The following is a 19,726-nucleotide window of genomic DNA, read 5'->3' as shown; positions in this document are numbered from 1 at the left end:
CCTGTGCCTGTATTGCAGTTGAAGCTCTTTCTTTGTGCCTGCTGCCCTCAGTGAATGGGAAGCAAGGTAAACATTTATCAGGTTGTTTCAGATGATCCCTGTCAGAAATGTGCTGCATGAACGGGATGTCTACCCACTGGCAACAGGGAAAGCCAGTTGGACACAAAATGTCTGTGCCTCCTCCGGTGTCTGTGCAAGCACCGTTGTAGGCCCTAGTCAAGTAACTCGTCAGAATTTCCTGCACAGATTAATAGGCTTTTTGTTTGTGTGTTTAATTTTATTTGTAATTCTGATGGGCTCATGGCCATATTCTTCAGTGTCATGTTTGGTCATTGTTCTTGTGGTCTGGCACAGAGAGGCAGCCACTGGTCTTGTTGGCAGCCACATGACTCCCAACAGGCCCATCGTGTATATTTATATAGTAGCCACTAAGTGAAATCAAAAACAGCTAATTCCTTGGGAACTGCATATCCTGCATATTGTACACGATATTTTGACTCTGCAAAGTCTTTATTTCTGTTTATACTCAAGATATTTATTAAGTAGGTCCTTGAATGCATTGCACTTTATCTTAAATCAATTGTTCATGCCTTATCTTGCCTACAGAAATATATTTGTCATGTTAAGATACAAACCTGTAATGCTCCAATCTAGAAATGCAATCAAAAACCTCATACTGAGGACATTCTATGCAAAATCCCTATTGGAAAGTATCTTTTATCCTCCCATCTCACACATCTCTAAACAAGCCCTGAGTGGCTGGAGTAGTGACATAGCTAGAGTCAGTGTAGTTTTGCAAAACCTCAGAATCTCTTAGAACAACAATATATGATTACAAACTGGTGGATCAAGATTGCAAATAATCTTGTGTCAAAATCTGGGCATAAAACTTGGTTGTCCCAGAGAACATTGTAGAAAGAAAGCAGCATTTGAACAAAAAGTGAAACAAAGATCATTTAATCCCAAGTACTGTGAATTTTGAACAATGTTTTGGAAATTTGGCTTTGATTCTATGATGCTGACATTAACATTGTCTTATAGCTCTTAGACACAAGGTGTTCCATGTACTGGCAGATGATGGTGTACCCATGTCAGTCAGTGCATCAAGCATTAAAATCAGTGATATTATATCAGGTTACATCTGTAGAAACTGTCTTGAGATGTTCTGCTATCTGTAACATGCATGTTGTATTCAGCCATTGGAGATGGTAGCTTGCACACTAAACTAGGAACTGATATGAGACACCATGTAAAGCATGAAATCTTGAAAATTCCTTTACTTTGTGTGAACAGAAACATTCTTTTCATAGATCCATTTCCTCCTCAAGCAATCTTCTCAAAATTTTTTTGCCCCCTGCCTGTTCTGCCAAGGTACAAATGTACTCATTAATCAAGGTGTACAGCAAACATGGCTTTGCTTGAAAAACGCTTGCTCAATGAACATGCTAGTTTCAATTACAAATGGAGAGTTCAAGCATGTCTTGGTCTTTTGAAGCATTGCACACCCATGAAGAGGCATAGTGGTGTTACATGAAAAAATCTGTCCTTTATATTCAGCTAGCATTTCAGGCAACCCTTTAGAGCCTTGGAGAGATTACTGTTCATGATTGCTACTCATAAAATTCATAGCAAGTCTTTTTTTTTTTTTCTTTTTTTCTTTTTCTTTTTTCTGTAAAGAATGCTATTTCCCCCCTCCCCTTTCTTCCAGATTGTTTTGTTTCTAGGAAACTCTGGAGCAATTTACATGCCTTTTGGGTCATGCAAGATATTTTCTAGCCAGTTGAGTGACTGGATGGAAGGTAGTGTTCTTCAGTATAGTCAGATGGTCCTGTTTAGCTGCCACATTTTAACCACGTAGCTTACCAAGGATTTATAATTCTCTATAGAACTAGTGCTAATACATTAAACTGCTACAGAATCTTCCTATTGAAGCCTCAGAGCTTTCCACAAATGTAATTGAATTTATCCTTCAGTGAGAGGATCACTATTCTCACATTACAGATGGAAAAGCTGAGACATAAGGAGTAAAGCCAGATAGCTAACTGAGATATCTGATGCAAGGCAGTAGAGTTCCTGTTCAGGCATGCTGGTAACAAGTTATGCATAAGAATCTCACTAAATTTTGTAAATGCTACTTCAGCTATTATTGTTGCTATTATTGTTGAATATTATGATCTGGGAAGCAAGGAAAATTGAAATGTCAGCTGGTAAAGCACAGATCTGAGAAATTCTGAAAGGTGACAACATGGTGGGTGAAAGCAGAGAAACCTGTAAGAGAACTAAGTCTGGGAGGCATCTGAGTGGTCAAAACTGAGGAGATAAGCCATACAGAATTTGGCAGGGTGATGAAATTAGTATCACTAGGTTCAACAGCTAACCAGCCAAATCAGAAGCATGTACACAAACAGCTGGATCAAATGTCCGCAGTTGGGACGGCAGTGAACCAGCATCTTGCTGATTTGAAGATGGTAGAGGGCAAGGAGAGATCCCTGGCTTTCCTTTGTTCATAACCCATGTATTGCTATTAACATAAAACTAGGTTGGTAAACACAACGCCACTGCAGTAGTTACTGCAAACAAGATGATGCTTACTGAAGGAACAGCAATGGCACAAGGTATCACAAAGCAAAAAGGGCCATCTTGCTAACTGGATGCAGAGTAAATTCCTTTCTGTATTTACTTAGCTTTACTAATAGCTATGGATATGGTACAGTGCACTTCCAAAGTAAAAGTGGTTCCCAAAGAACATTAAGTCAGAGCTGATACTAAGCAATTGAAGAATAACAATTATGTTGTTCCTGTACTTTGGAAGGGGGAACTAGAGGGCCATCAGTTCAAAGAGATTTAAGAAAAAATCTGAAGGCAGAAAAAAATGAACGGAAAATGCTCTAAAAAGTAATGTAGGTTTAACAAATATGGATCGTGCAAGACTATTTTTGATAATACAACATAATCTAAATGAAGGACAATAACATAGAGTTAAATTTCATTAAATTATCTAATGAAGTATAACAGAGTTACTGTCATTCTAGATGGATATTTGCACACAAAAAATTAAGGTGGATCAAGAACTGCATAAGAAAGAGGCAGATTGGGAGAAGATATCCAAAAGAGGCAAACGTTCCTATGAGTTCTTTCATAACCTTCCACCTTTTCTAAGCTGGAAACTTATCAAATAGCCAACAAAAGAGGACTTGATGATCATAGGTACTGGGTTAACAGTTTAGCTAGTTTCTGTGTGAGGCAGAACATCCATTTATTGGTTCTGAACTTGTCACCTGTTGGTTTCATCTGCTATCTTCTAGGTCTTATGAGGGGCACTGATCATACCTTGCTTGCCTTTTCTATGCTCCCTTTGATTTTGTAGATCCACTGAGCCCTTCCACAACCATTTCTGTTGCAGACTTGTCCTAGTCTATTTACTCCTTCATTACACTGTATCTGACTGTCCTCATCAGCCATGTTTATATCTTTCTATTCAACTCTTTTGAGATGATGGGATCAGAATTGCATACAATGCTCAAGATGTAGGTGTATGGTGTATTTTTTTCAGCACTTTTCTGTTTTCTTTTCCTAAAAATATCCTAATATTTGTTTTGGTTTTGTTTCATTTGTTTTTAGTTTTGTTTTTGTTTTGACCAGAATGTTCATAGAGCTAACGTTTTCATGGAAATATTTATTATAACTCCAAGATCTCTTTCCTATATTATGCAGCTTACTTCAAACCCATTACTATATATGTGTGTGTATATATATACATAAGCTTACTAAAAGAGTGATCTATGTTAAAAAAAAAAAAAAAAAGTCTGTGGTCTTTAGAAGTGGAAAGTGACAGAAATCCAGCCAAAGGACATGCTGCTGTGATTCTTTTCTGAGCCACAGCTGTCATGAGAAAAATGACTACGTTTCTCCAAATCGCAGCCACGCTGTCTGAAATTGGCATTTGTAATCCTTTCTCTAAAGAGACAGAGTTGTTGCACTGTACCTGATAGTTTCCCTGCAGAATTATCTGGAGATACAGTAGAAAAAGAAAGAAGGACAGTATTGTGTAAACCAGTGATCTAACTCACAAGTTATCAGTCTTCTGTATTACAGCACACTTCTGAGGTGATCTGAGATTCTGAGGAGTGAAGAAAAGATATTCTGCACTGATGATGGCAGTACTGCCAGCTGCATCCTTCCTTGTAGAGTTTGTACTTGCACACACTCGCATGACCTCTCTGAAGTTTACTAACACTAGTAGCAATTAGATGTGCGTGGCTCTGGTGCTGAGGGAGTTCCTATCATACTGGAGGGGCAGGGAGTCAATTAGAGCATTTTGAGCATAGGGGATCCAGCAGTGCTTTTCATTCTTTCCCTGTCACTGTTCTGTTGCTGAAAGGATCAGCATACAAACATGCAGGTTCATGATCTGCTCACAGAAAGCAGAAAGTCTAAATTTGCATTGCTTGTATCTGCAGCCAGTCTTGTAGCTGTGTTCTAGCTACATAAGATACCGAGGGTGGGTCATTTCTCTTAACATCAGTGACCTGTAGATTCATTCCTTGGAGAAGAAGGTAAACATCAAGGTCTTTGTCACAAATTAATATTTCTCTAGTACACGTTTCCCTTCCATATTTTATTTTTCTTCCTATGCATGTTCTCTGTAAGTACCTTTCCCATTCTTTCTTTGCTGTCTTTCCTGCACTTACTGTGTTTTCTGGCATTCTCTAAACATGCTCCATTTCACTTTTTAATTCTTTTTATAAATCCTTTGAACTAAACTGTTGACCCTAACCTCTTGTTCTTCCAGTTATGCAAGGACTGAGATTCCTATCTGCAGTGACAGTCCACCCCACCATCCGTAGCTGTAAGGATGGTAACCACATGATGAAACTAACGAGCTACAAGATGCTGGGAAGATTGGCCAGGACACAGGGACAACCTATGCCAAGTTTTTCCCTTCTTCCATTCCAGACTGAGCGCTGTTTGTTACTGTAACATCTCTTAACACCAGAAGCAGACATTTGAAGTGGACCATTCAAACAGACAGCATCAGCTTTTTAAATTGATTAATTAGACTTAGAGACAAGATGAAAACTGTGGTTTATAACACTTTGTCATTTTATTAAAATTATCATTCAAATCTTGGTAGAGCCAACATCTGGAATGATATCCATTTTAATGTGACATAAATTATCACCATAAGGAATATGGCAGAATGATCAGTAGCCAGAGAGAAATTATTTCTGATGAACAGCTAATATTTCTTGTGAATTCAGTCGATTAAGAAGTGTGATTGCTTATTTGATCACATCAGTTAAATTACTGAAACAAATAATCATAGAACAGTATGAGACACAGATGTGATGAAAAAGATTTTGAACCATGATTTCACAGATCTAAATCCTAAACTATTTGCAGAGGCAGTTATTTCACTGAAATAATGGGACATCTCTTGAGTGAGGACAGAATAAAAATAAATAGGTAAAAGAAGAAGAAATTGTCAATCTGGCACAAAAATTTCTAATGCTGCTGTCTCTACATTCCATTTCAAAAATACAACATGCCTTTTAAACCTACAAAACTACATTTACTTTCATCTGGATTGACAGAGCCAGGTAGCCAGACAAAACAGCATGGATATAAGACCCAGGCTCTGCATGAACCTAAAAAAAGTCCTTTTCCCTGAAGTTACACAGTTCTTGAGGTCCAGGTTAAATTCTTCGCTTTTCCAGGGACTTTTCTCTCATAAAATCAGACATATCACTTCATTTGCCTGTGCCTCAATTTCTCATCTGTGCAGACCAAGGACTGTCATGTCATGCTTTTTAGTGCTTAGTATAACGAGGTGCTTAAATATGTTGCGGTCTTTGGTAAAACTTTCAATACTAAGGATAAGAATTTTGACAATACAGCAATAATACAGGTAAAGAACACATATAAATTAGAATACACGAATGTACAGCCAGGATGTATTATAGTCAAGAGTTTAGAGACTTCCAAGTGAGGTATGATGAGAGGTGCTAGGTCTACACATCTCTACTATATCAGACCCAGCTGGCTCAGGAAATAAGGTTGACTTTCTCTTGTTACTTGGTTAAATCAGAAACATATTTCCAATATAAAGATTTTACTAAATATGTTTTCTCATCAGTGGCAACACTGTTCAGTAATGCTTCAGGGATGTGCACTAGTACTTACCTGCAGGAAATCCTCAATAGTAGTGCTGTGGAGCTGCACCCACAAGTGAAAAAGGTCAAATCTGGGTTAAAAAAAAAAAAAAAAAGAAAAGGATGATTTCAGCATTAAACTGTTCAGTGATGCTTTGATTTTGTCAGTGAGGCACTGTGATGGGGAGATAAAATGGACAATGAACATTTCAGGTCAGCTGGACTATATATCAGCAAAGGTAAAGGATTTAATCTGCTGCTCCAAAAATGGCATGGCTGCTGCAGAAAGTGTAAGGGGAGTTGTAAGGTCCTCAATGGATTTAAACGTACCTGGTTGTCCATAAGGAGTTGAAAGAGAAGAGAAAAAAAAAAAGAGAGAGAGAGAGAGAGAAAGGACAGAAAGAATAACTGTATAAAATCATTTTTATTGCAAGAAAAAAATGTGATTAATATGTGAGCCAAGCCAGTAATCTTTTGGAAGGCTTTCACAGGGAACCCTAAAGATTATATGTAGGTTAAAATAGATATGCTGCCCTGAGAAATTATATAGTTCCAACTAGACTTCTAATGCTTAGCATGCAAAACAAAGTCATTTATTCTATATCAATAACATTTTCCCACCTCCACCAAAAATAACCCTATAACCTTGTTCCATCCCAGACAAAACTCTTGCATATGGCTGGTGGTTATCAAAAAAATTGCGTACAAAGCTCTTTAAGGATATTTTCTATAAATAAAACATTGCTTGCTAAGCACTATTCCAGCTTCAAATTGCAGGGTTTGGTGTAGGAATTGCCAGGTGAAATTCTGTGCAGGAGATCAGACTGAACAGCTGCAGCACGGTCCCTTTGGCATTAAGATCTGTGAGCTCCTAAATGAGCACAGATAGTTGTAAATGAGCACTGTTAGTTTACCTGTTTTATACTCCTGAGGAATACACTTTCTTTGACTATTCATAAAATAACTGGTTCATTCTTGGAGCAGTTGATAGATACCAAATGTTTCATACTTTTTATCATAAATAATCATTTGTCTTTAAATTTGTCCTAAAAAATGCTTCTCATAAGTCCCAGATGTGGAACCCTTTGATCATCCCAGTCAAGGAGTGGAACAAATATCATGCGAATTATGAATGACCAGTCTTACATCGCTAAATAATGAAAAAATAAAAATCACTGGACAGCGTAAAAATAATCCCTTGGCTGCAGTTTAGTGAAAAGCTTTAATGAATGTACTCAAATACTGAGTAGTTCAGAAATCAAGAACACATCAGAAAAAGAAAACAAGGCTGTGCTGTATTTGTGGTGAACATTTCCACCCGCTGTAGCTAGTACATTTCTGTCAGGAGACTGATGCTGTCCTCTTTGCATTCTGCTCACCCCTTTCCTGAAGCCCAGGAGCCTGCTCTTAATTCCTTCTCCGTTGCTGTGGCTCCTAAAACTGCTTTATGTCTTTTATGCTGTCATATTTACTTGCATGAAAAGATACTGCAAACCAATTTACAGTCATGTATAGCATCACTTTTTACATGTCACCATATTAAAGAGCCTGGTAACATTTCCATTCTAAACCCTTATTTCAGGTTTTAGAAATCCTGCCTGCTTCTAATTACATCAGGCTGAAGACAAAGGTGTAGATGTTAACCCTGCAGACAGATTTACAGGAAATGGAAGGCATCTATTTATTTTAAAACATGAGGCATCAGAAAATAAAGTGATTTTGCATATCCTTTTTGATAGTAGCCGTTAGCTCACAACAGAACACAAAAGTTGCTGATTGTTTACCCTGTAATGAGAGATAATTTGAGTGTAATTAGAGGAACTGCAGTATTAAAATGTAGAAGGATTTAGCTAAAATTAGTCAAAAGTGTTTTTCTTTTTTACGTTGTTCTATATACAAGAACACAAAGGATTTCTTGAAGAGATTCAGAGTTGATACAGATTTATGGAAAGATTTTTTTTCTTTGTAAAGTATATGAACAGTAATTGCATGGAGGGTCATCAAGGCAAACCTTGGGGCTGAGCTGCAAATAGGAGCTATCAATTTCATGGTATATTAGAAACAACTATTGCTTTACCAAGTATTGGCCGTATCTTTGCTTACTGAAAATTGGTATCCGTGTATTTTGTGAATGAAGTGCAGGAATTGCTGGTTCCTGGAACAGTGAAACACTGAAGCAAGCTACCTGGAGACTGGGAAATAGCTTTCAATTGTGGTTTTGAATAACGAACTAGACAGTGCTTTCTTTGCCTCACTCTTCACCTATGCAGTGCTCCAGGCACAACCCAGAGAGGGGGCTGAGTCAAGAGGATTACCTGAGAGTGTGACCCGTACAAACCCATTGGACCTCTAACAAAGGTGTTGAGAGCTGGCCAGCTTTCTTGTTGTCCTCTTTGAAAGGTGGAGAGGATCAGGGAGTTACCACCCAAGTTAGGACATCACGGTTCAGATGAGTAGACAGCTTGACAGGTAAAAATCTTGTTGGATGTGGGGGTCAGAGGGCCATGGCTGAGGTGCTGTTGCTTGTTTGGATGCCAGTACCAGTGGGTACCACAGGGGACTGTCCAGGGACCGGTCCCGATTAACACCCTTTAACCTGCAGGAGGCAACGAGAGGCACTCCTGTGTTGTCTGCACATCACGCCACATGGGGGGGACCAGTTGACAGGCAGAGGAACAGGCTGGCATGGATGATGTTAGTCATAGACTGGAAAAAAGCCTTGCTGCGAAGGCTGTGATACAAAATGTAAATATGTTTTTCATCCTCCTCTAGTTTTCTTGTTTACAGTGCATTTTACTTGTTAGTTATTGTATTCTGTTTAATCTCTCTTTGCAAGTGGACTGATGGGCATTGACCAGTGCCAAGGAGCAGGAAACATCACTCCACAGAACCGTCTTTCTTTATTTCAGCTTTTAGTGTGATACTGTTCCCTTTCCTGTCCCTCAGGCCTTGGTAAATCTCATAAAATCCTTTTCAGATTGAAATCCTATTCTTTCTGAGCTGTTCTGTGTTTTACAGCATGTATTTCTCTGTAGTTGTGTTATTCTCTTGTTGACAGTCTTTAGGTGCTAGTTCCCTGGCTGGTAAATGTCTTCCTTAGTCTTAAAATTATCCATTTGTTTTGTTCAGAGCAATGCATGGGGATAGCAGATAGCTCACAAATACCTGACACTGCTTCTTAGCTCTTTTTGCCACGCCAGATTTTCATAATACTGAATCCTAGGGATGCCTGGAAGAAGCCAGCAGCATTCTGCCTGCTTACGCATCTTTCAGAAGAGCTGCAAGCTGCCTGGATTTCTCTTATAAACTCACTCAATGGATGCGCTTTCACAAAAAGGTGTTTAATAGATTTATTTCAGAATATGATAATAAATAGTTGTTTCAAATGTCAATTTTAAGGCTTGCAAATGTAACTATATACATGCATAAGATCAGAACATAAATCAGCACAGTAAAACAGCTTTGTAAATATTTATGAACTCAAGGCTCTTTGTTTCACACTTACTCCTTCTGTGTCCTCATCTTAAATTTTCAGTTGCTTTGGTTTATGGATGGTAGTCTGGGCTGAGTCTCTGACATTGTTAAATTGCCTCCTGTTTGCTCTGGCATTGCATATACCAAATGATGCTAAGTCTTTATTGACTTCAAGTGAACGTATGCTCTGTAGAAAGAGACCCGTTTGCATGCAGGGGCAGACTCTGCATTCTGATGGACTTGTGTGAAGTTTAGCAAACCCCACGTTGCCAGACCAAAGCACAGCCTGAATTTGTCCTTGTGAGCTGCCACCCCCATGGTGGCTGCTGGCAAGGCAGGACCCAGTTGGTGTTGGTATTTCAGACAGGGCTGGTTATTCAGGAAGGAGAGGGAAAGGAGAAATATTAAAAAGATGGTTGAAAGGATGAAAAGTGGAGGTTTGCAATGAACATGTGAAGGCCATGAAGGAATATCAGAACTGTCAGGGCACAGCACAAACAATCTAGTGAGTACTGCAAAAAGTTCTCTCATGCAAAAGTCTGCCTCCCTGTCTCCTGCTCCCACGGCTGTGATATTTGACCCAGGCATCCTGGCATTCCAGTAGCCCAGAAAGAGGGGGAATGACCTTCATGCTTCATCCATTGCAGCAGTCACAGGTGAAGGCAGAAGTTTGCAACCATCTGGGCATTGCTGTTTTGCAAATTTTACAAAGTTGTGCATGTCATCACTACTCCCATTTGTGCCATGTTATCTCTGCAATTTATATGACTGTTCACTAATTCACAACAAAATCTCTTAGTTGTATTTCCTCCTTGCTTAACTACTAGCAGATAGCACCATGTTAATTGATATAATAATCAGAAAAATAAAATAAAAATAAATCTACTGATATTTTTCCAGTATTTGTTTAACTGGATCTTTAAAGTTCCTAAGTGGTCAGTTTGTATTGAGACAAGGACTATCATTTTTCTTCTCTCTAGTCTACTGGCTCTCAGCCTTGTTGGATTGCAACCCACAACAGGTTTGAGAATGCCTCTGTGCATGTCTTGTAGTTTTTGTAGTATAAACAGTTGTTGCTCGTGTCAACTCAGGATGGATTCTTCACATTAAGGAGTTGGTTTCTGTTACTTCATGAGAGAACTTGATGGATAAAGGTCCTGAGAGGCAAGCAAACCAGGCATGCTTCCCATGTGTTTCTGTACATCTTCACTGAAACTGGGGGATCAGCAGAAAAAGGGGAGGTTGGGTGTGAAAACATTTTCCATGACATTTGCACATCTTCATTTGAGATTTATGACATTTCATGAGCATCTTGAAGGAAATTAATGATGATGTCACCCTCCATCTACTTCCTAGGGGAAAAAAAAAAAAGAGAGAGAGAGAGAGCATAGTTATGTTTTTATATATGTGTTTCCGAAGTAACTCCAGTAAGATTAATGGAAAACTTCTGATTGTGGAAGTGAGGAGTTTCTCCTCACAGTAGCAGATACCGTGTCTAGATGCACGAGCCCAGTCTGAGATGTTTCCTTGAACATGCATTACCAGTTCTTTTCTGCACCAGGGAGCAGCTAGCAAACCTTCAGAAATGGTGGCCTTGATGTATGTACCTGCTTTCTGTGCTGCCCCCTCTCCTTCATCCTGGAGGATCCAAGAGGTAGTTTCCTTCTGAAGCTTCCCTTTAAAATTATAGCTCTTCAGGGACCTGGGATTGTGAACGACCTCTGTTTGCAACACTAAGTACAGTAAATTCTATTGTGTTATCCAACAGTAGCAAATGAAATAATCCCACTCCCGTCACTTTCTAACAGGATAATGTTAAAGGCATTCCTTTGAGATGGAGAGTAATAATTTGCTAATTCCCCTCAGTATTTCATGCTTCTCAGTAGTGTAGCTAATTTTCTCTGAGTACCTTATTAACATTCACAATGACTCTGCGGTCCCACCCTAATAGCTCTCCACAGAGGCAGTGACTGTGAAGGTGAGAGCTGACACAGTGACACATTTTCCTCCTTTTTTCTCTGCAGACTGTATTATCCTGGCTTCCATCCGCTGAGGGCTGTCCAGCTGATGCGAGTGGGCAAACTGCAGTACAGTCAAGACATGTTTCCTCAAGCACTGGAGACTTTGAAAGAGGTCAGTGTTGTGAAATGCTACGTCCTCCCCCAGCTCTCACTAGCCCTGAACCAGCCATGTATTCCCTCCCCTTCTCCTCTGACTGTACCTTGTGCCTTTGCATATTCCTCACCACTTTTTCCGTTGTCGGTGCTGTTTCCCCAGGCTGCAGCTGAATGTGATGATGGGTCACTGTTGCACAGAGTTTCAGGCACTGCCTTCCCTCAGTATCAGTCAATGCTAATTGCAGTTTGATAGCTCAGAAGTGCCTGAATGAAAAATTGCTGTTAGATCTGAAGAGATAAAACTATCTCAGTGCCTTCTACTCTCATTACCATAGCAAAGGGATTCTGGGAGCACTAGAAGTACAAAAACAGGTGCGGAGCTGTGGTTTCTACCCTCCTTATAGTATCTTCTTAGGTATTTGTGATTTTGGATGGAAGAACTTTGCCTTTTCATGCTTGTATTTTACTGTGAGCTACGCAATCAACAGGCATGCTTCTCGATCCCCCCTGTTTCTGTGTCACTCACCATCTTTCCATTCAATCTGTTTTTGCAGCTGGTGCTTTGCTGGTTCCTTTTCAGTTTTAAGCTGTCCCTGTTGTACCTGAACTTATTGTTCAGGTTTAATGAGTTTTATATTCATTTCCTCCTACCCCAGGCTCTTATTTGTCCTGCTGTTATATTGCTTTTACTATCTGGCTTGGGACTACAACCTTAAATATACCGAAGAATCCCCTTCCGTGAGCAATGTTTTCAGGACATAGGCTCTCACTTGCTCCATGTCTCAAATCCTAAGCCACTGTTGGGGTATTTTTCTCCTCCTGGAAGATGTGCTGCCTCAGGTCCCCTTCAGAGAGGTCTCAGGCTCATTCACGTGTATTGTTGATTGTCCTTTGTTGAAGCTGGCCTGAAGACACTACAAACCCTGTGAGGTTCCCCCACTTGTCTCCCTGCCCACCTCCAGTGCCTGATGCAGTCTCCTCACCTTTTTCTCAGCACTGCAGATAGCCATCTGCAGTTTGCCCTCTGCAAGGAACTTGTCACAATACAGGCCTTGCACAGCTTGTGTTGTCTTCAGGACAGGGTATTTCACATGTTAGCAGTGAGTTTATCCTTAAGACATCCCACTGGAGAAATCCTGTCATCTCCATTTCCAAATGGGGAAATTGCAGGACAGAGGGACTGAAGAGCTTCTAGCACAACCTTGGGAAAGTTCTCAGCACTTGCTCCTCTCCTCTCTTCTACTTGAATGTCTGAAATTACATGCCAGAAATTGATGGCTTATGCCCCATTCACAGAGTTGAGAACAAAATAGCTGTAATTACACGGGCCTGCAATTTCTGGTAGGCATTGATAGGATTCTCTGCTTCTCCATTTACACCGTATATTTTCTTAGCACTAATTAAGCAGGAGTGTTTTTTGGTTTTTTGTTCCTGTACAGTCCTCTCCAGTGCAGAAGCTGGCTGTTTTGTCCCCTTTGTTTAATGTCCATATTGTATGAAGAGCTAGCTGTGTTGCAAAGAGGGGCAGCTGCTTGGGATAGAAGGGGATGGGAGTCTGCTGGGGATGGGGAGGAAGTGTTTTTTACTCCTGTCTGGATCCCCTTTAAATAGCAGTCACAACACAACAAATAATTTACTGGTTTGTACTTGCTTTTCTGAACCACCTGATCTATTAGGTTTTAACATCTGATTATATATGCAAAGTGAATAACTGATCATTTTCACCTCTTTAAATAATAAATCAGTATTTGATACGGCACCTTTCTTACCAAATCTTAGTAATTTAAATCTTCACTTGATATATTTAACTTAAATTGTGGCCAATTCTGATCATTAAGAAGTTGATGGGAGCGTAATCAATTCTATTTCCCATTCATTATTCAGAAGTAAGCCATATATCTGCCATGTGCCAGGTAATCTGCTCTGCCATTTCCTCTGTAATATTTATGATTTCCAAACATTTGGACCTTCCCTTTTAGCAAATGGAGTGAGCCCCCAGTCAGAGGAGTTTTTGTTTTCATTGATATTGCTGCAATACATCAACAGGCATGCTTCTAATTGCATTTCTAATATGATATTGCATTAAACGAAACTGGAGTTAATTCCCCTAGAGCTATCCGAATGCTGCTCATTGGTGAGGGCAGAAGTTGTGATGGGTTTTTGTATGTGTTTAGTGCAGTAGCCCATTGCCAGCCAGATTGTTACTGTATTATTCTTTGAGTGCAGACCAATACCTAACACAGAAACCATTTTTTCAAGATTTATCTCCTCTGTCCCTTAAAAAGGAGCACATGCTGTTTACAGTTTTATGTCATACCTCTGTGCATCTCTAACCATGCTCTCCAAGACATTAGTGGTCCAAAAGGACACAGTAAGTGCTTTGCAGCTGGGATGCAGAACCATTGATAAACCAATCCTATTGCAGCTTTGTCTACTCCCCATTCAGTCTCCACTTTTTTAACCAAATATGTCGTACAGGGAGAGACTCGCCTCTCACTCTCTGCGAGCACTGTTAAGCAGACAGAAAAGCTTCTTGTCATCCTACTTCCCCTACTTCCCCAACTTGCATGCATGGGATGCAGTGCTTCTTCGAACGGGATCTGAAGCTGACTCCTTCATCGCTGTCTACACAGGAGCAAATTAGAGCCATGTAATTCCCAGTTTGTTGCGAGTAAAGGATGTGATTCCTAATATAACTCAGATAATGTCCTGGAGTTATATCAGAACACAGTTTTGGCCCTCTGTGATTAGATGTGTCAACAGAGCATGCCACATGCTCAGAGCAGAAACTCGATTGCCTTCTCTGCTTCATTACTCTTCTTAATACACTCTGACACTGAATAGCACCCTGTTGGAGCTCTCGTCAGACTAATTTCAGCCTGGCATTAAGGAGAAGGATGGGGAAGGTGCAGAGGAATTGAGATCTGAGTGAAATTCACCTCACTCATATAAATCCTGTTTAATCAAGCACAGCCTCAGAGCTGCTGTGGATTGACAGTGGCTCTGCAGCAGCCCTGCAGTGTGTTTGCACCCGTAGATCTTCACACACGGCCGTGCAGCCCAGCCCGTATTTCTGCACCCTGCGTCACCTGAAAGTGAATCACAACCACCCTGCCCTACTCTTATCACCCTTTGGTTTTAGCTCTCTCACCTGCACCCCGAAAGAAGGCTTAAATAATGTGAGGGACCTTGTGTTACTCATTAAAATGAAATCACCTTTTAAAAGTATATTATCCCCTGCAGAATCTAATTTGCCAGGTCTTGGAAATAGAAGTATTACAGAGAGGCAGTAATCTACTTCTGGAGTAAAACCTAAAGGTAGCCTTTGGTTTATTGTACAGCCAACCTATCATTTTTAAATTTATATATATATATATATGAAAAAATGTAATGCTGGGAGAACAAATGGAATTATAGATCAGGAAAACCTTTGTCAGCAAAACACCAGAGCTGGAGCCTGGTCTGACAAAACTAATTTAAAGAGCCTTGGATGACTGTAAAAGTGGCAGTAACAACAGTTGCAACAGGCTGTCTGGGGATGGGTGAAGCTTCTCGACCTGGAAGCAGCGCTCTCACATGAGCCCAGGACGGGTCTGCATTTCTGGAGCTCGTGGGAATCCCCTGGTGAGTGTCTGTGGTTTGTCCCTGTGCACATTCGGTGCCCTAAATATTTGGTAGGGGTTATCGTTACCTTCACAGCACTGCAGACTCCCCTCTTTGGTTGACCATAACCTGAGTGCAACCAAACTGTGTGAGGACAGGCAGGGTGTACAGGGGAAGACTTGGAGCTGGTTTTTCACCCTTGCCTCCTTGAAGTGAGTCCCAGTGGTAGTGGTGGTGGCAGCCTGTGCCCATGGGCTTGCTTGAGCGATGGCTGGTGGGGACCAAGGCAAGAGGGGCGCCCAGAGCTGTGCTGCCTTTCATTTGCATTCATGGAGCAACTGCTGTACCTCTGATCTAATGGGTTTTATATTCTTCAGGGATACAGCGTGTGGTTGGTGACACTCTGGCCTGAGCTGCTGTCTTGCGATTACTGTAGTGTTTCATAATTAGATTTCTTCTTTTGTCTGAGAGGAGGACCACACACATCACAAGACTCTGATCCGCCTTGGCTCTGCTGGTTAGCTCTAAGATATAAAAGAAAAGGGGGGGGGGGGCTCAGAGAGTTGGCATATTCCTCCATATTTTTCATACATCACCAGTTAAAAAATCCTTGCTTTGGAGGTGAAATTATCCCCGGTTTTTCTCTGATCTTTACAAAAATAGCTCTGTAACTTCATGTCAGCGTAACCTGAGAATTAGGGAAGTCGTTGCTATTCTACCTTCAATACAGCCTGGTTCTGACTTGTAGTGCACTGTGTAAGACAGAACATTGCATGAGAATGATTTTCTCCCTGAAGGAGACAAAAGGATAAAGACTGTGTGCATTTATCTGCCGTACTGAGGACAGAGATGAAATGGAAAAGAAATGTTGCAGGTGAGAGAGAAGTCAGCCACAGTAATGGTATCTCAAGGTTAGGTACGATATTAGGGAATTTTGCCTTTTATCAGATATATATCCTCATGGACATCTGTAACATCAGGGTGTTGATGGCCATCACTACTTGCCTGACCTGTGTCCTGTAGGTGGGCTAAAGATCAGGGTCAGCTGCCCTGGGACTATGATCCAGCCCAAATGCACAGCTTGTTAACACAGGTCTTTCCCAATAAATCCATCAGCTTTCTTGGCCAGATCATGTAAACACCACACACCAAACGTGTCTATATCTATGGCCAGTCCCCCTCACCCTTTTGCCCTGGAGTCATCCTGACCATGATTAGCCTGAGCACAGCTGCTCTGTGCTGCACAGCAACATGCCTGGGATCCCACCTGCAGCTATGCTGCTCTGCACCATACAGGGATTCCTACACTGTGCCCATGTTCATATTTCTCCACTCCACTGTCTCTGCCAAGTAAGGACTGGCTCTTATTCTCGCCTTGTACACTACCTCTTCAGTTATTTATATTAAAAAAGCTCTCGTACAGCATAACATTTCATGCTCAACTATGTTGAAGTACTTTCGTGATCTGTTCTTCACAACATTTTCCCCTCACGTTAAATTAGGAAAAACAGAAGACTAAGAACAGCTTAGTGAGTATTTTCAGGGAATATAATTATGACTTCCTTGCAAATGTTTTGCAAAAACATGAACAGATTTGTATTTCTCCTAAAATAGATGTATGCAAAAACGAGGATTTCTGATTTTATTTCACATTTCTTAGGCATTTCTAGTGAAATGAAAGAATTTCCATTGTTCTGTGTAACTGAGTATTTTACCATTTAGTAGTAGGAAGGCACTGTGGTAGCTCAGAACATCTGATTCTTTGTAGAGTTCCTTGCTTACTCTGATTTGTTTTGACTGATACTTCAACTTGTTCTTTCAGTCTTTTGCTTCCTTCCTCTTATTCTAAAAAGTTAGCTAATTGGAAGCAAAAATAAATTATGCCAGAATTTCCATATGCTTGCCTGTTTCTAGAAGTTGGAAGTAGAATTCGATTCATTCTACCAAAGAATCTTTATATTTATTTTTATCTTTGAATTTAAATGAGGTCCCTTCCTTGACATATTTCCAAAAAGATAATTTTTCTGCAATCTAAAGCTGATTTAGCTGAATTTTGTCAGCCGACTGAACCAGGAACTTATTCAAGCCCAGGCTGCATTTACTTTTTGATGATTTCTCAGCTTGTGATGAAGAAAAATCTCTGATGTTTTTTCTTCTATCGGTGCACTTGGAGCTCCCTTGTTCTTTCCTTAGAAGTGCTGAGTCTGTTTCCACCTGGTACTTCCCTTCTTCCATGAAGAATTTAAAAGAATGAAGAAGCCGAAATGTCGTATGAGAAACGGTGATTGAAACATGAGCTGGGCAAGGAGTATGTCAGACATATCTGTGGCAGGGAATCAGCAATACAACAGACAATATGAGCAAGCATAAATTGGGCTAGCAATGTAAGATGACCAACACAGAGAGAAAATAATCTATGGGAAATGAAGCAAAGAACCATTCCTCACATGTGCCTTTTTTGAGTGAAACTATTAATTTACATATTTGTTTGATGCTATGTATACTTTCTCCTTATATAGTCAGAGCACTTAATTCTATTTGTTAAGCATTAATCCATTTATATTTCAAGGACTTTGAGGCTATTAACAGCATAAATATCACAGTCATCTTTTAAATAATGTATCAAAACCTTGGGTGTTGTAGTTGATCAATCTTAAAATTGCCTTCATGCCTCAGTGCAAAAGCATCTCCCTCTATTACGCCAAACATCCCTCTGTGCAACACATTAGGGGACTTTAATGTTTTAACATCTAAGAATAATGTGTCAGTACCTCCTCCTTTGTCAGAGACAAATTGTTACATGCTTTGGGATACTTCACTCTGATTTCTACTATGCCATGCTTTAAAGCCCCCATCTAGAGAGTTGGCACTGAAATCCATGCCCTACCGCAGTTACCAACCCTTTGAGATGTCCTGAACAATGACTAATGTGTCCCTTTCTGCTCTCTTCTCCAGGCCTATAATATTATGAAGGTGACCCATGGGACAGATCACAGGCTGATGCAAACCTTGATGGACTTAAAGGAGCAGTGTGAGGCCATCATGAAAATACAATGAAGAAATTATCCGGTCTGGAAAACAAAATATTCAAGGAGAAAGGAAATCAGATGTTTTTTATTACATTAGGAAGCTTTTCAATGATTTTGTTGTCTTTTCATCAGGCCCTACTTTGATTACAAAAATTTGTCGGTTTTCTGTATCTTCTGAATTGAGTTAATGGTTGGAGGAATATGTGCTATTTTCAGAAAGTTTCTAATTTCTACAAGGCAAAATGGTAGTGGGTAAGCCTTAGTATTTGATTTTAACAGATACTGGTGATAAAAATACAGACAAACATATAGTGAGGAACAATTTTCTTAATTTTTATTTAATAACCAGAATCTCCAGTCCAGATACCACTGAATGTAGGAAGAACTGAGACTTGAATTCTAACTCAATGATACTTGACCCAGCTTCTCCCATGTGTTTTAGGTATTGATTTCTGTATCCATCCCATTATCTCTGGAATGATCACAAAGTCTCACCTTACCACCTGTTTTATGTCTGTTTATCAGAACACCCTTTGGATTTTTTTTTTCCTACCAAACACCTAATTTAGATGATAATACTTGATTATCAATTTACAACACCCAATTTAATTGATAACAAATGCTGGGAAATGCATACAGTCTTAGCTTGTTACAAAATAATGTAATTCCATTGACATCAGCAGCCAGTTTTTTGTGCCAGTTTATGCCAGCAATTGAAGATCTAGTCTCAGAAATATTCTATGTAGAGAGAGCATATTTTTCCCTTTGACTTACCATTTGGTGTGTTTTCCAAAAGCCTGATCCAATACTATTTGACATTAAATAAAAGACTTCCAGTGTTCTAAAAGAGATTTTCTTCCCTTGCATTTTAACTTTTGGGTTCTGTTCCTCTTTTTCTTGCCTTTTATATGTTATAATAGTGGATATTAAAATGGATGAAACAAAAAATTTAATCAAATATGTATCTATGCAGAAATTGTTTATCCTGATGTCTCACCATTTTGACTGCTTCAACAAGTTCTCAATCCATAACACTGTTAAAAAGAGAGATTTGGACCTATGAGCTCAAACCTTTGTCTGCAGGTGCAAGTTTTTTGTGAAGCTTCCTCAAAATCAGAGGTTGGGTATCAGGGGCAGTGCAAAAAGTAGTATGGGTAGTATGGGTTAGAAGTTCAGTGACAGGCCTGCTGATAATCTGTCCATATAAAAGGAATTCCAGCTTTTTGTTTGTTTGTTTAATGAAAGTAAAATTGGAGAAACTACTTAAGTTATTAAAAAGCCAAAAGAAATACAGGAATGCTGTCAACAGGACCATGCTTAAACTACCTCTTGGATTTTTAGAGGTGAAATT

General features: G+C 39.8%; 1 protein-coding gene across 4 annotated transcripts in view; it reads left to right on the top strand.

The window, feature by feature from the left end:
* SMYD3 (SET and MYND domain containing 3) overlaps positions 1-19,226 on the top strand; it is a 375,834-nt gene extending 356,608 nt beyond the window's left edge. For all 4 annotated transcript variants that reach the window (XM_038176760.2, XM_027453858.3, XM_072035646.1 and 1 more), the window contains 2 exons: positions 11,651-11,759; positions 18,302-19,226. In XM_038176760.2, coding sequence (XP_038032688.2) covers positions 11,651-11,759; positions 18,302-18,403 — 211 coding nt within the window. In that variant the 3' untranslated portion in view covers positions 18,404-19,226. The remainder of the gene's footprint in view (positions 1-11,650; positions 11,760-18,301) is intronic.
* The last annotated feature ends 500 nt before the right edge of the window (positions 19,227-19,726 follow it).

This window comes from Anas platyrhynchos, chromosome 3 (genome assembly GCF_047663525.1).
Source record: "Anas platyrhynchos isolate ZD024472 breed Pekin duck chromosome 3, IASCAAS_PekinDuck_T2T, whole genome shotgun sequence".
Lineage (NCBI taxonomy): Eukaryota > Metazoa > Chordata > Aves > Anseriformes > Anatidae > Anas > Anas platyrhynchos.
Note: the sequence above shows the minus strand (reverse complement) of the source record. Positions and strands in the feature narration are given on the sequence as shown.